Source organism: Nematostella vectensis, chromosome 15 (assembly GCF_932526225.1).
Source record: "Nematostella vectensis chromosome 15, jaNemVect1.1, whole genome shotgun sequence".
NCBI lineage: Eukaryota > Metazoa > Cnidaria > Anthozoa > Actiniaria > Edwardsiidae > Nematostella > Nematostella vectensis.
Genome location: NC_064048.1, coordinates 283,378 through 301,266, shown reverse-complemented (window position 1 = coordinate 301,266; position 17,889 = coordinate 283,378). Strand labels below are relative to the sequence as shown.

Here is a 17,889-nt window from a genome sequence, read left to right as displayed (position 1 = left end):
CTCTTGTAGGGTCACGTCATTTTCGGATGCATGTTTTAGCTCTAAGAGCCTGTCCGTTGTCGCCGGGATTTCCTTGACAAAACTGTGGAAACAAACTTCAATGTCCTCATTGAGATCCTGTTGTTCGTCCGTGTCTTCAATCAGAAATGCCCTTTACAGCGTATCCGCAATAAACATTTCTTTTCCGGGTACAAAGCGTACCGTGATGTTGTATTTCTGTAATCTGATGAGTAGGCGTTGAAAGCGACAGGGTGCTTGAGATAATGGTTTAGCCATTATCGCCTCGAGTGGCTTGTGATCGCTGTGCACGATTATGTCATTTCCGTAGATAAACTGGTGAAATCGCTCGCACGTGAAGACGATCGCCAACAGTTCCTTTTTGATCTGGACGTAGTTTCTCTCAGCATCCGTAAGTGATCGTGAAGCGTAAATTACAGGGTTTCCCTCCTGAATCAAACATCCTCCCATTCCGTTTTGTGAGGCGTCACATTGGATAACTATTTTTTTCATTGATGTCAAAATAGCGTAGTACTGGGCTATTTGTTAGCGCTTCCTTTATCTTATCCACTGCTTGTTTGTGTTCGTCATACCAAACCCATTGTGCGTTCCTCTTTAGAAGTGACCTCAAAGGTGCCGTGATTTCCGACATAATCGGAATGTATTGTGACAGGTAATTGACCATGCCAAGTAATCGTTGTAGATCTTGTTTGGTTTCCGGTTGTGGCATTTCCTTAATTGCCTTTGTTTTCTCTGGGTCAGGTTTAAATCCGTCGGCTGTGACAATATTTCCAAGATATTTGACTTGATTCACGCGTAGTTGGATCTTGTCACGGTTAAACCTGATGTTACGTTCCCTTGCGCATAGTAACACACGGCTCAGAGCTTCGTCGTGCTCCGCCTTGTCGCTCCCTGCGATGATGATGTCATCGTGTACCGCTAAAACTCCAGGAATGTCACTGAAATTATCATCAATCATTTTCTGTGCTACATCAGCAGCTACAGAAATTCCAAAAGGCATTCTATCGAACTTGTGTCTTCCGAAAGGCGTGTTGAATGTGCACAAGTACGAAGATTCCTCGTCGAGTTTCTTGTGCCAATAACAATTGGACATGTCAATCACGGTGAAAACCCTTTTTCCGCTCAGTTTACTTGACAATGTCTCTGCGGTTGGCGGCTTGTAGTGCTCGCGCTTGATTGCATTGTTCAGTTCCTTTGGATCTAAACACAGACGCAAGGTTCCGTTTTTCTTTTCTACGATAACTAAACTGCTAACCCAGTCAGTCGCTTTTTCCACATTGCTTATGACACCCATTTTGGTCAACTTCTCCAGGGTTTCCTTTAACTTATGCATCAAACTAAGGGTTACCTTGCGTGGCGGATGGATTGTAGGTTGAGCCACATTACTCAAATTGATATGGTACTCGCCATCTACGAGTCCATATCCTTCAAAAACAACATTGAATTCGTTGAGAATTTCTGCATCTCCTTTGCTTATTTCGCTTACGTTTCTGCCGATTCTTATCAGTTCTAATATCCGGCATGTCTCTAGACCGATATGGGGTTTTGCTTTGTTAGCTCTGACAACATAGAATTCCGCGGTTAACTCATTTCCGTCGCGTCTCACAGCGAGAGAGCATTTTCCCAACAGCGGTATTTTCATTCCACCATAGGCATTCAGCCTGATATTTGCATCTTGTAGCCTTGGTTTTTGCGGCAGTGAGTTGTAGATTTCTTCTGGAATAACATTGCATTGAGCTCCAGTATCAACCTTTAATTTTGATATCTTTGTTTTCCACGTTAAGGGTAACAAAGAGTTCATTGCCGTCGCTTTTTGTTGAGTCGATCTCGCCAAGAAATAACTCGTCAATTGAGTCGTCGCTCTCTGAGACGCTGTCCTTTTCCAAGTCGTGAACTTTCTTGGGCGGGACTTCCTTCGACTTGCACATAGATGAAAAATGATTTTTTCCATTGCATTTGAAACATTCTTTACCAAATGCTTTACATTCTTTTGGCTTGTGGGAGGAATCGCAACGTCCACACGTTTTCCTGTCCTCTCTCTTAGGATCACGCTGGTTATGCTGTTTTTGGTTTCTCCTAGCTGTTCCTCTTTTGTTTAGGGCAGCTGTTTCGAGACTTGCACCATCTTTCAGATTTTCTATCTGCGTTTTACTCGTCTCGGCGGCCCTAACAGCATTGATGGCAGTGTCAAGGGTCAGTTCGGTGTTTCTGAGTAGTCGCTCCCTGATACTATCACTATCGATTCCACAAACAATACTGTCTTGGAGTGTTCCAAATTCACAGGTCTTGGCTTTGGACCTTAGATCTGTTACAAATACGTCGATAGACCGTCGATAGACCGACCATTTTGTGCGCACGAGTTGAAAATGTATCGCTCGTACGTCACATTCTTCTTTGGCGTGCAGTATGCCTCAAACTTGCTGATTATCGGTTCAAGTTTGTCCGTTTAACTATCTGCAAAAGTGAAAGTGTCGTACACTTCTAGTGCGTCTTCCCCAATCGTGTGCAGGAATATGCCGCACCTAGTAGCCTCAGGCTTCGACTCCGCTCCACTCGCCTTTACGTAGAGGTTCCATCTCTGACTCCACTTTCGCCAATTTTTTTGCGATATTTCCTTCCAACTTCAGGGGTCCCATTGGTTTCATGTGTTTCATTTTGAGCACTTTCTGACACCATGTAATGTTCCGAGCTTTATAGAAGATGAAGGATAGTGTAGGTTGGATAGCGGAATAGCGTACTCCAAGGGTAGTTATTGAATGCTGTTTATTGATAGTCGAGCTAAAGCTTATACGTGATTACAAATGGGTGTGGTTATCTAGTATTGATTACAATGTCAATCAAATAATACAATAGGCTATTATTATTACAGGTACTATTGGGAAACTCTCGTGATGGAGGGTAAACAGAATCAAATACTTGACCAGCAAAGGTGCCCTTAAAGGGTTTTAAAAAGGACCACACATCAGCACCGTTTTTGATGAACGATAGCACTTCCGAAGCCTCATTAACGTCGACAATTTCCTCATTAACGTCGACAAAGCCTTGGGAAGTATTTTTGGAACGGCTCCAAGGGATTCCTAGGAACTCTCAGATTTGGAATATCCAGGATCCTAGGAAATCCTGGGAATTAAACCAAATTCTCCTTGAAATTTCTCCCAGGATTCTTCCATTTCCTCCCAAAGTTCTCCCAGATTCTCCCAATTCCTCCCAAAGCTATCCCAGATTCTCCCAATTCCCCCCAAAGTTCTCCCAAATTCTCCCAAAATTCTCCCAGATTCTCACACTTCCTCCCAAAGCTCTCCCAGATTCTCCCAATTCCTCCCAGACTCTCCCAATTCCTGTTTATAGTTTAGTTTAGTTTATCAGCTTTGTCACACAAAAAAATACTACGGTTTACAATAGGAAATGAACAAAATAAAGAAAATATGAAACAATGTGACGGGAGAAGAAAACAGGGCGTAAGCCTCAATTGAAATTCTTTCCCAACAAATTACAAACAATAAAAATTCTAAAACGAAAATAAAAATAGGCAGTCAAAGACTGCATGTGACTCAAGGTATAATGCATAAGAAACGTAAAGAGTAGAGACTTTAGTGTAGGTCTTAGCATAGTGAATTGTTTCTGAAGAAGTTAGAATTTACAGTGTAAGCATAAGAAACAGAAAGATGTGAAAAATTAGGTTGTGTGGCTAAACACCATAAAAATGTTCAATTTTGCAAAATATAAACATTTTATTTCCACTTCAATATAAATATATAACGTGAATACAATTTTTGTGGCTTTTCAAAAATATTTATATAGTTATAATATGAACAGTAACATCTTATATAAAAATATATTCAATAAAATCCCTTTAAAATAATATTTGTCTGTACTTTCACTCTATTTTGTAATATAATTGTGAAATGTTTGTTGATTAGAAACAATATATCATGGATGGTCTTGGTTGACCAATAACTAGATTTTGGCTAATACAATATGATCAATATGAGTTGAATATCAGCAAGACCATTGTACACAGTCATCAAGATACAATATGAACAAGAACAATAATGCTGGTTCCAGTTTTACAACTAAACGAACTCTAAATTTAACTTTCTTGTATTATACAAGAAAAGCAGAGAATATCAGACATTATGCCTGTAGTTCAACAAAAACTCAAAATATGCAAATAAATGTTTTTCTGTAGTGTTTATACCTTCGACGTGTTTTGAGGTCTAAAAGAGAACCTGATGAATGACAGAGGTTGAATTATCCACAATAAGTTGCTTAGTTCCAGCAGTTAAGAAAAGCTTGTTCAGTTCTTTAGGTGATAAGTCATCTATTCTAGTGTCGCCTTTGTTGATGGAGATGAGAAAACTTTGCAGGCCATCATTAAAGCATGTGTACATCTGCATTTTGCCATCAGTTTTCTTGACAGTTAAGTTGCAAACCAGTTTTGTTTGGCATTCTGAAAAGAGCATAGTTGTTTGGCAAGTTGGCAGGGGACATGTTATCATGTCATCTTCACTATCATCTTGATTTAGCGTGGTGTTGCATACAACACAAGAGTTTGCTGCTTTCACATTGGCACCGATAAACCGTCCCTCGATAATATTTTCAGCAAATTGCTCAGATGTTAAGTTTATGTCATGGATTTGTCGATCAGCTGGTTCAATTGATGTTGAAGTATTTGTAGATAGATATTTAACGTCATCAAATACTCTGATTCTAACATTCTTAAATGTGTACGTTTTTCCACATTGACCTTGACATTGACCTTGTTTAATGATCAATTGATTTTCGTGATTCTTTGTTACCACCTTAGCAACAATGTCAACTGCCTTGTATTCTGGCGCTGATAACGCTTCTTGCACCGTCACAATAGATGAGACAACTTGGGAGTTATATGAGAATTCTGGCGCTGCTGATGTTATCTTTGATTTTTTCGTCATTCTGAACTCTTCAGAGGTACTGGTGCTAGCCATTCTTTTGGTGGCTGTGATTTTTATTGGTGATTTATTTTGGTATGGTTCAAGGAGATTTTTTTCTTAGCTGTGGGTCATAGCACACGGCACGGACCTTTTCAGCTTCTCCAGTTTGGACAAGACAGTCAAAGTATGGTTTTCTGTTTTTTTTTCGCATGCTTAACAGGACTTAGGCTATGAACAAAACCCTCTAGTTGAACATCTGAAAGAATAGAACTTATTTTAGTCATTGCAAACACATTGTTTATTATGCTTTACACAACAAAGAAATATATATCTTACCTGGTGAGTCGTCAGCTTTGTTGAGTTGTTGTTGTCTGCAATTAAAAGGAGATGTTATGTAATAATATTAGCAAAGAGTACAAAGATATTACCTAAGATAAGATGGAAACGAAAAATAGAAATGAAATTAAGATACAAGTACTTACGGGTTTGTTGTAGGAGTGCTCATGTTGGTATTCTGTAATGAAATAAAGTGTATCTAAACAATTGCACTATTGAGTGTATTTAACTGTGTTTCTAATACATAATATTTATAATAAGTACCTAATTATTCAGAATACCGGTAGTCTTATAAGAACATAATCAGTATGTGCTAATGTTAAATAAACTAGTGTGTAATGTAAATTGTTTGCACTGTATTTATAGACTCCATTATCAATTTTTGCCTTTAGTTAATGAAGCTGTTTATCAATACACAAATGGCTTTATGATCAGAAAAATATGTCTCCAAAATCTGAAAGCTTGTTTGCACTTCAGGTAAATTAGTGTAGATGTGGTCAATACAGGTTTTACTGTCTGTTGTACTACATGAAACTAGCTGTCTATAACAATTTTGTGTTATAAAAAAGTTATAAAGTGATGCACGGCGTGATTCACTGAGCCAGTTCACATTGAAATCACCAATAAAAATGTTAATTTGTGTTGGTAGAGAGTCTAGTGTCTCTTTCATAGCATTACATAATTCTGTTATTGATACTGTTGGTGAGCTGTATACTCCCACTATTGTAATATGAGGTATGATCATAAACCTCAAAATAGTTATTTCTACACCATGTATATTACTACAAAATGGATATCCTGGGTAATAGTCAAGACGGCTATACACTGCTGTACCTCCATATGGCCTTACATTTTGTCTTGGTGTACCATCATTTCTGAACAATGTATAGTTTTTATCATCTAATAGATATGAATCATCATTTTCATGCTGAAAAAATCTTGTTTCTGAAAAAATATTTACATCAGTGCTTGAGTAATTTAAGTCATGACGTATGTCATCTATATGCTTGTGCAATGATCTTGCATTGAGAAAACAGATTTTAATACTAGCTTGAGGTGCTTCATATATGGGACTAACAGAAAGTGACAGTTTTCCTTCAGTTCTCAATCGATGCATTTCAGTTTGGATGTCAGTATTAACAGCTATTTTGCTTTCACATAAGTCAGTTATATATAGACCATCTATAGTTGTTACTCTACTTAATCCTACGTAATGTATATGAGGAATGGCTCTTTTGGTTTCAAAATTTACTACAATTCTACTTTCAGTATCACCCTGTGATCTATGTATTGTTTTAGCAGCAGCAGGTCTAAGTGGAAATTGTTTTCTCATCACGTGTACAGATCTTGTTCTACCTACAGCAAATTGAGTGCTAATAGGTTTGATTGGTGTCCATGTTGGTTCAATATCATTGACATATAGCTGTCTATTATCATGCCTGGTTTTTTTACCAACATCAGCATGATCAAACTGTACCCGTATAATACCTGATGGTTTGTCTGTTTTATGTATTTGCATAAATTTTATGACACTACCAGCACCATTGGTCATACCATCATCATTTCTAGTGTTTAGTGATATCTCTGTTCTTTCACCAATTGCCAAATGCAAAACAGAATGCAGTTGTTTTGTTTTTCTAGGATCTTTAGGTATTTGCTTTAATATTTTGTCTCTAAGTTCTTCCGAATCTGTTCCAATGACAGTGTCATGTGCTTTAATAGAGTATTTTGGACCCTGAAGAGCATTATGAGCTTTATAGTTGAAGTAATTGACTTTAGCATTTTGAATAAATAAATGAGGTGCATCTTTGGGATACTGAGCACTAGTGTGGTTAAGAATTCTTTCCTTTAATTTGATTATATCCTCTTTAGTATGATTTCCCTCTCTTAATCTATTCAATAATTCAGCAAAGTCTTTGCTTTCCCTCTGTCGCATGATTTCTTTAAGTTCAAACATTTTGAAAAGTTCTTGCCATACATTAGGTGCAAGAACACCATATTCATCATTATCCATGTCTTTAAATATATAACCATCCATTACAGGTTGTAATTGAAACAAATCTCCTATAGCAACAATACTAACACCGCCAAATGGTAGCGAGCTGCCTTTGATGTCTTTAAGTCTATTATTGAATTGGACATTAAACATAGTATTACCAACCATAGATATTTCATCTACAAATATCAACTTAAGTCCACCTATTTGACATCTTAATGTATTAAGCCTACTTGAATCAAGTTTCTTATAGTTCTTTAATGACTGACAGGCTGGTACTGCTAAAGCACTATGAATGGTATTGCCCTTTATATTATATGCTGCTTTCCCTGTGGGTGCTAACATAAGTATTTTTGTTTCAGCAAAATTAACGCCAGGTCTGGTGTTATAATATTTCAAAGCAGCTTGGTATAAGGCTTTAGTGACATGTGATTTACCCACACCTGCACCACCACTTAGAAAGCAGTAAAATGCCTCACCAGAAGTTTTTATTAAATGTAGTACATGATAGAAAAATTCTTTTTGCTCTTTATTCAACGTCTGTACCATACATCTATATTCATCATCTGGCAGTTCATTCATAATAAGTGTTTCAGTATTATCAACTGATGGTATTCCTAAATCATCTGATAGATTATAGTTTCCAGTGAAGTCAGGATGTAAGTCTTGATCACCTTCAGCTCGGTCTTGTTGTTCAAGATTTTGAGTACAAGGTGCTATCTCATCAAATCTATCCTCTAATCTATTCATGTCTTGTTGTATTTCATTAAAGTCCTCATTGCAAACTGCATATTGTTTCATTTGTTCATTGATGACATTGGCAAGTAACATATAGCGTTCTTCATAAGATGAAAATGTACCAAGAATATCAGTTTCTTCATTTCGCCATGGAGTAAATAGCATTAGAAGTTCACGATAATGTTTTTCCGGCTCAGCTTCCTTATTAAACCACACACTTCTAATTATCCTAGCCTTTGCTCGTTTTTTAGTTTTGCTACGTGGTGTTTTCTGAGCTTCTGTATCATCATCATCATTTAGATTATCATCAACAAAATTCTCTAACGGAAGACCATCAACATCAACTTGATTAGTTTGTTTTACATAAGGCTTTCCAGCACAATCATACCATGCTGCCCAGTCTGCAAGTGTGATATTTTCTAGTTTTAGAGGGCGCTTTGAATATCTTTTGAGTAAACCACTGGTATAGATTTCTTCAGAGTCATCATCCATTTCATTAATATTATCCATTGGTTTTAATAGGTCAACTCTTTCATTAGGTGGTGATGTATTTATAAATGTTATCTGTCTAGATTATTTTCTCATTGGAAGCTGTAACACAATGTACACTGCTTCTTGTGCACTTATCTCAACATTATTGAGGAACTTACTTCCAATATCCCTTACTTGTTGTTTTATTGTTTTATTACCTTGCCTAGCTTTAGTACATGCCTCTCTTAAAAGTTCACTCATGCCTTTCTGGCCTTTTGATATATAATTCACTATGTACACAGCACATGCATAGACATCTAAGACAAACTGTATATCCATGTTAGCTCTCCATGCAGAGAGACAATCAGGGTTGTAATTATTTATGCGTAATTCATTGGGATTTCTTTTCAGAAACACTGTAGGTGTGTTAATCGATGAACTTACAGCAAGTAAATAGTTTTGTTTAGTGATATTAAGGTTCACGAGTAACTGGTCAAATGTAATATCTTCACCTTCTTTGCTTTCATCTAGATACACTTGAATTGCCTTCCAATTATCTCTATATATTTTTATTTCCTTTTCGGGTGTATCCTCATCTAGAGGATATATTATCATAGTTTGCTTTATTGGTGGCTGTGGATAGTTAAATCTACATTTGCTACTTGTATTTTTACGGCATGTATGCGAATGTCTATGTACCTGTCTATTAACCAAGACTAGTAAATCAGCATTGTCTACTGGCTTTTGGCAAGTTATTATCTTATCAATAAATGATGTGACATCTTCATCACTATCTATTTGAAATTGTGGTGCATCTTCAAGCCACATCAGCATATGTATATGAGGAGACCCTCTTTGCTGATATTCTACACGGTAAAACCAGTAAGATATTTTACCTAAAGGTTGAGCAGAACTGAACAAGAAGTTTGTTAAAAATTGATTAACTTGATAATCAAAGTGTCTTGCACATGTCACAGGGTCACTCTGAATTAAGCGACACCTGTCATCCCAATTAAAATTGTCTATTTGTTCATCAGTGTATTCCTTATTGTCTACAAGCTGACCAAGTATTCTAAGTAGGTGCATCCATTGTGTTTCAGCTGATGAGAAACTACAAAATAGTGTAGCAGGACCTAACTGCCTAATCATTGCAAACAGATCTTTTTTTAGCTTTTTCAAAGTATGGAGGTGAACCTCTCAATGCATTTAAAAATTTGTATCCATCATCATGACGAATCAATCTGTCTATTGATCCTTGCTGTTTAAGTTGTCCAGCAGTAATATTTTTGTTGTTTCCCTTACATTTTCTCAGAGCTATATGTGATTTTTCTAAGAGAATTTTCATTTGCAACTTTTTTGTTTTGTAAAATATATTTTCAATGCACACTGCAGCTCGTCTGTCAGACCGTCTCAACTCTGATTTACATATATCACTATAGTTAATATCGACTAATCTTTGTTTATTGTCAATTCGTGGTTGTCCAAGAAATATTCCAGGGTATGCTAACTCTTCACAATATTTGTCTCTAAAAACACTTAATGGTCTAACAACAACAACAACATAACAACAACATATTTTATTAGCACCCTCTATTATACAGATATTACTTATTAAATAAGAAAAGGAGAAAAATAAATATAATTTTTATAATTGGGCACCAGCCGCATTAAGAAATAGCATAGCTAATCGAGCTTAAGCGGCTAGGTCAAGCGGAAAATTGCATGGGTAAACAACATGATACATCAATATAATATCAATACAAACAGAAACGAAAAACAGACGACAATAGATGCACGCACAAGAACAAAACACGCACAAGCAAGGGGAGGTCGATTATAGGGATCATTTATATATAGGAGAGAATCTTAAGTTTGTAAATTACAACAATAATAGAGTTAGCTTTTGTAACGATCTAAAAGAGAGCTGATCATTTGTGTCTTGAAACTGGAGCGAGATTCAGATTTATAATCATCCTGAATATCGTTCCAGATTTTTACACCAAGAAAGCGAATATTAAATTTGCCATAGTTTGTGCGTATCTTAGGCAGGTAATAAGTCTTCCTACTAGCAAGTCTTGTATTATATTGATGTATCCTGTTAATATTTGTGAAAAATGATTTGAAGACAGATGGCAAATGATCTGAATGGAAGTCATACATAAACAGTGCATTGTTAAGATAGATTATGTCATGAAGTTTGAGGAGACTAAGTTGGTAGAATAATGGATTTGAAGGGGTCCTAAAATCAGAAAAAGTTAATATTCTAATTGCCCTTTTCTGAAGTATAAAAAGGGGCTTAAGAGTAGTTGCATAGGTGTTGCCCCAGGTCACAACTGAGTAAGTTAGAAATGGAAATAATAATGTATAGTAAAGCATTTTTAGGACTGAAATATTTACATAATGTCTTATTTTTGAGAGAACACCAATGCAACGTTTAATCTTTTTAGCTATATGAAGTATCTGATATTTCCAGCTAAGATGGGAGTCAATATAGATGCCTAGATATTTGATGTACTTCTCTTTCTTGATGCATTTGCCATTTATCTTAATACTTAGAGTATAATTAGAGATTTTCTGTGGTGGATGAAAAATGATGAAGTTTGTTTTATCGATATTTAGAGAGAGCTTATTGGCAGCAAGCCAGCTAGAAACATGAAGAAGATTTTCGTTGATACAGGATTCCAGAGCAAGCAAACTACTGTTCGAGTAAAATAGGTTAGTGTCATCAGCAAAGATATGAAAATCAAATATACTACTGCATCTATGAAAGTCATTGATATAAATAATAAATAAGAGGGGGCCAAGTACTGAACCCTGTGGGACTCCATGAGTGAGGACAACTTCATCAGATTCTGAATTATTAACTGACACAAATTGCCTTCTATTTGACAAGTATGATGAAAACCATTCATTTGCAATTCCACGAATTCCGTAGTGAGCAAGTTTGCTAATAAGAATTTTATGATCAACTGTGTCAAATGCTTTTGAGAAGTCGAGAAATATCCCACAGGAATACTGGCCCTCCTCTATAGCCCTTTGAATTTTGTCTACAATTAGAAGTGTTGCATGAAAAGTAGTGTGTTGCTCTCGGAATCCAAATTGCTTGTCATAGAGAATATTATATTTGTTAATAAAGGCAATAAGTCTTTTATACATTAGTTTCTCCAAGATTTTGTTAAAAATTGAAAGCAGCGAGATTGGTCTATAATTATCCATGCAGCTAGCTGAATCTTTTTTATGAATTGGAATTGTTTTTGCAATTTTAAACTGATCCGGGACACAGCCATTACTAAATGAGTGATTGTATAATATTTCCAAGGGTACTGATGAATAGGACTTCAAAAATTTTAGAAGGCAAACTGGGATGCTATAAGGACCTGATGCCTTGGAGGGATTTAACCCAGAAATAATATCCTCTATCTCAGATGCTGTGACCGGAGAAAGGACAAAACTGTTTACTAGCGGTGGACCAAGGAAGGATTCAGGACTTCTATCTACATGTGGAATTTTACTAGCAAGCTGACTACCAATTGTAGCAAAAAAGTTATTAAAGGCTATTGCAATAGCTTTGGGGTCTTTGGCTGTCTTATTATTAATGATAAGTTTGGAGGGTTGGTTTGAGCAAGTAGGCTTTGTTGTTATCAATTCCTTAATACCTGACCAAATATTTTTTATATTCTTACTATTGGTGGCAAAGTAATTCTGATAGTAGTTCTGTTTGCTAGTTCTAATAAGCTGACTAATCTTATTGCGATAGCATTTGTATTTTGAGAGGTAGTACTCACTTCTAGATACAAGATATTTTTTATAGAATTTGTCCTTCAACTTGATTGATGTTATAATGCCCTTGGTAATCCAAGGCTTGGAAAGTGATTTAATCTCCTTTCTTGTCCGTTTCCTCAGGGGAACATGTTTGTCAATAATAGCAGAAATATTTGAGAAAAAGGATTGAAATATATCGTTAACATTTTTCGATCCATCATTAGATGGTAGGACATCGATCCAGTTGATGGACTGAATATCTGATAATAATGCTTCTTTATCAAGCTTGGAGAAATCTCGTTTGTACATTTTGTAACTCTGGGGTAAAGGTGCTAATTTATTAATAATTAAGAAATTAGGAAGATGATCTGTAATTCCAGTAAGTATATTTCCACTTAGGGTCTGATGTTCCAGGGAATTGAAAAAAATGTTATCGATTAAAGTTGCCGAGTGTTCAGTGATTCTGGTGGGCTTTAATATATGAGGGTGAAAGTGGTAAGCACCCAGGCTATTTACAAAGTCATTTGTGTCAGAATTAGAGTCATAATTGAGCAAATTCAAATTAAAATCGCCCATTATTAAACAGAACTTGTTTTCTTTGCTTACTCGTTCCACAATATCATATAAAAAATTGAGGGTTGTATCTAGATTACTATTTGGATGTCGATAAATAGTCCCACAGACAATATTACGTTGCTGAGGGATTTCAATTTCAACCCAAAGTGACTCAAGTTCTGGCTTGGAACAACAAAAATCATCCCTTTTTGAGTATACCAGATTATTTTTGATGTAGAATCCAACCCCCCCTGCATCTGACAGTGTTGGCTGTGAGAGAAAATTATAACCTGTCATGCAGGTATTTGTAAGAGGGGGAAGCCCATCCAAGATTTTGGTTTCAGACAGACCGATAACAGGAAAAGGATTCTGTAGTTCATCCAGCAGATGGCAAAAGCGATCAAAATTTTTGGATAGACTTCTGATATTAAAGTGCAAAGCAGAAAATGCTTTTTCAGCTAGGGAGGATTGGATCTCTACATTTGAATGAAAATCATGTGCAGAAAAATAATCAAAATTTATAGAAAGTGGCAATTGAGAATCAATATCAATGTTGGAAAGGCTGGAAATCTTTTCAAGAGAAGACATTACATCAAAGCATGGCAGAGAATCTAGATTTAAATTAGCAATTTTCCTTGAGCACAAACAAGCCTCATTAGAGTTATAAGCAAGTTCGGCTAGAGCTGTATTGTTGGCAGACTGGAAAGGAAAAATAGCATGGCGGCAAAACAAACAGATCCAAAGATCATTTGTTCTAGAAAAATAATTGTACTCTTTAACTGAGAGTACAGTACACTTTAAGTGGAACCATTCGAGACAGATATCACATTGGATTCCTCGAGAATTTTTCTTGACTACCTTAAGGCAGTTACGACATTCAGTAGAAGTCATCTAGATTATAAACGAGAGAAAAAACTATAAGGGAATCATACTTGGAAAAGCTACACATAATTAATTGGTAGTACTTATCTGTCTCCGTTAGGGGTCCACTAATTAGTAATCTTTTAATTTTGCCAGTCACGATGAAGCTTGGTCAATTGGCCTTGAACTTCTAGATACATCAGCTATTGGTGGCTGGATAGCATGAGACCTTCTTAGCTTAGCTATGTCGGTAGGCGAGTTGATGTATACTGCCCGACTCTTCTTATCCTTTTTAAGATAAACTTTTCCATTTGCAGTCCCAGCATAGGCGAACTTCAGATCCTTCTTCGCTTTTAGGCATGCTTTGAACAATTTTTTCCTGGCCTGGGTTAAACTTTCCGCGATGTAAATATGATTCCTGTGATCCGTGCAATTGAAATCTTCTAGGTCCTGGGTGGTTTTGTCCTTCAATCTAAAACGAGCCTTGTAGATTTCATCTTTGATATCTCTCCTCACAAACTTTGCAATGATAGTAGGGGGCGATGGGGGATGGACGTTGCCTTCATAATCAGACCATTCTCTATTATTTGCCGCAGGGAGACGATGACTAATAGAAATATCATCCTCATCCAGTTCGACTCCAGCGAGTTGAGCGACTTGAATAACAAGATCATTAGTATTCTCGTCTTCCAGACTAGGAATCCCTTTAAATTCCAAACACTCCCTCCTCATGTATTGCTCCTGTTCGTCAAGTATAGCCTCTTGGTCTCTTAACTTATCGGTGATTGTAGATATACGTGAGTTCAGGACGTTATTTTCGACTCTTAATGCCTCGTTCTCTCTTTCGAGCGTTGTGACTTTCTTCTTGATCAGTTCAAACTGATTGTTGAAAAAATCCATAGATTTTTCGAGCGAATTAACCCTCTCGAGTAGAGTCTCATCCATCGCCCTTGCTTCAATGACACAGACGTAAATAAACACTTAAATAAACACGTAAATTTAAACAGGATTTAGCCGTTTTTGGGGAGCCGAAAAAATGGCTGCCATCTTGTCCCCGAACCGCTGACCGAGGTCTATTCTGAGGTCTATACTGGTCTATACTGGGTATACGAGGTCTATACTGGTCTATTCCCTTCACCTGGAGCAATATTTAATATGTTTTGCCTTTCATTATCTTCTAAAAAGTCAGTTGCTGTAAACATAGTATCAGTAACACCAGCAATTGTTTCTGCTTCATCTTCATGTGATTCATTTTGGTCTAGCCCTTCAGAATCAATATCATTGTCATCAGTTTCATCTATTGTATCTGACTGTACCTTCTCATTAATTTCATCATTATCAGCTCTGTTGTATTGATTGATCCAGTCATTATTCAGTACTATACCTTCATCTCTATATAAACTACTATGTGTTATAAGCCAATTTGCTGCTTGAAGTACTTTATATGGTCTTACATTTAGTGACAGTGCAGAACTCTTATATTTCAGCATCCGCTTTAAATCAACTTTAATTGTAGCAGTTTGATTTTGCAATCGTGGTAATATATTAACTGTATTAGTTACATCAGCAGGTACATTAACAATATTTCCATGTATCTTAAGCTGTCTCCCCCTAGGTGCCTGCATTAATTTTTGAAATGCAATTCTTGGAGCTAATAATCTACATTCTAGTTCATTGAGATCAAAGAAATCTGGTTTATCTGGAAATGCCATACCATTCGCTACAGCACATGGTGGGACTTTATTTTTTTGCAAATAATTAGAGCATGTTCTACAAACCCATTCTTTGTTACCAACACTTATCTTATTTGATAGATATTTCACAACATCAGGATTTGATTGTCTCAGCTTAGTAGTACTACTCACACTATGTTTATACCATAGTTGATCACAACATATACAAATATACAGAGGGCCTTGGTTTACTATTTCATGGAACCGCTTTATTGCAAATTCAATGGATGAGTTAGCTCCATATTTTCTTTGGTATTCATTACGCTTTGATTTCTTTTCCGGTGATGCATTCATTTCTCTATTTTTTCTTTGGTATTCATTTCTCTTTGATTTTTTTTCTGGTGATGCATTCATTTCTCTATATTTTCTTAGGTATTCATTACACTTTAATTTCTTTTCTGGTGATGAATTAATTTCTCTATATTTTCTTAGGTATTCATTACACTTTAATTTCTTTTCTGGTGATGCATTCATTTCTCTATAATTTCTTTGGTATTCATTTCTCTTTGATTTTTTTTCTGGTGAAGTATTATTTTGTTTGGATTGCCTGTATTCCTTCATGTATTGCCTAATGTAGGTAGCCCTGTCTTGCTTTTTTGTTTCATTTGAATTAGAACTTTTGCTTGTACTTGCTTGCTTTCTTTTTTCTGGACGACTCGAAATTGTATTTTCCCTGTCAATATTGTTCGAACTTTGTTGATGTGAAACAGAACATGTTGATACGTAGTGCACTTGACCAATATGTCCTATGTATATTGTTCTAATATTATTTATTATTGTATTTGCTGGCTCAACTAATGTGACTTCCCTAATATTTGAATCTGATTCTATAATATGAATCTTTAAACTCATTGCATCAGCAACAGCCTGTATTATAATATGATTGGCCCATGTTCCTTGTAGAGACATATTAGTTAAATACTGTGACCAAGATGAATCTATGATACTTTCAATAAATCGTTCAGGATTGTCCTTTAAATATCTTACTCCTAAAGCTCTAATTTCTGCATGTTTATTTGAATTACCATATAGCTGATGTGATACTGATTTGAAAAAGCAATCACCTCCTCCACCAACATCTAGTGGTGTTAAACCATGTCGAAGCATTCGGTATCTTAACGTAAAGTCACCATTACTATATAAACATATATCTTCAATATTATTATTATCAGTTACAGGACCAGGATTCAATTCAATGTCCCCAGACAATAAAAGAGTTTGTTTACATCCATTATACCTCACTGATGTTTTACAAGTTGCTCTAAAAAAGGAGCTATAGAAACTATTAAGTCTGTTAATGTATTTCAATTTCCAATAGTTATAGTTTGTAGCAATTCTGTAAAAAAACAGATGAAACAGGTGTGCCCTTAATAATCATCTTTTTGTGTCTTTTTCTTAACTTTCTATATCTGAGCAATCTCATAACTTTTTTTAGGGATATTCTAGATGGTTCTCTATCTCTACATTTGTGATTTAGTTGCTTTGAACATATTCGAGAATGTCTATGATTTTCTATACACTTGGAGATCTTGATAGATGGACAAGATGCATGTTTATTATTATCATGTTTGTTTTCAATACTAGGCATAGTTTTCTCAAATGCATTTGTTATACTGTTATTACTAGTTTTTGAGGTGAATTCGTCAACAAGATTACTTCGATCATTATATACAGTGCTAAAAATGTGATTTGTTTGCCCTGTTTTATCCGACAAATACAGCAACATGTACACAGGTATCCCGAAAATACTTTTGTTCACAAATTGGTTTCCACAATATTTGCCATTATAGTGCCTTTCAGTCACATTGCTGTGATTATTAGTTTCCCGAAGGAAATTTTCAGTGTGCCGAAGCACAGTTAAGATCACATTGCTGTGATTACTAGTTCCCCGAAGGGAATATTCAGTGTGCCGAAGCACATTTTGAGCCCCATTTCTGGGTTTGTTTGCTTCCCGAAGGAATTCTATGCTCTCCCGAAGGAGATTTTGAGCCCCATTTCTGGGTTTATTGGTTCCCCAAAGGGAATTGAAGGACACCATACGGCCATAAGGACTGGTCTTGTGTAATAAGGCAAGCGATGCAATCGAGCTTTTGTTGGCAAACAAACCACATAAAGCACCCCAAAATCTGAAATATTCTTTAGAAATACCAACATGACAAATGCATAAAAGGTTGTGCCTAGTACTAAACACAAAAGGGATAGAATACATTGTAAAAGAAGTATTAAATCAACTCACCTTCACAAGAGCTCGTGAAATCAAACGAGAAGTGCGAAGAGAAAGCACATGTTTGACTCCAATCATTTTTTGCTCGTGGACTATAATTCAAAACAACGTCGTAATCCGAAATCAATCCGATCCCTCTTCGCCAGCGACATCTACGACGACGATCACGTGTTCGATGAATGACCGCTAGGAACGCCTGCTTCAAGTGAAATTCTATTGTTTACAACTCTTTCTTTCACTCACTCAAACCGATGGCATAGTGACGAGAGGCCCCATAAGGCC

General features: G+C 36.2%; 1 protein-coding gene and 1 pseudogene across 1 annotated transcript; both read right to left on the bottom strand.

Moving 5' to 3' along the window:
• Nucleotides 1-484: 484 nt before the first annotated feature.
• LOC116618860 (uncharacterized protein K02A2.6-like) lies at nt 485-2,672 on the bottom strand. Its single transcript, XM_032382995.2, has 3 exons — nt 2,576-2,672; nt 1,823-2,323; nt 485-1,734 (listed from the first exon to the last, which is right to left on the bottom strand). Exons 1-3 carry the CDS (start codon nt 2,670-2,672, stop codon nt 485-487), a joined length of 1,848 nt encoding a protein of 615 aa, XP_032238886.2.
• A 1,563-nt stretch (nt 2,673-4,235) lies between these two features.
• Nucleotides 4,236-17,882, bottom strand: LOC116612869 (annotated as a pseudogene).
• Between the last annotated feature and the right edge of the window lie 7 nt (nt 17,883-17,889).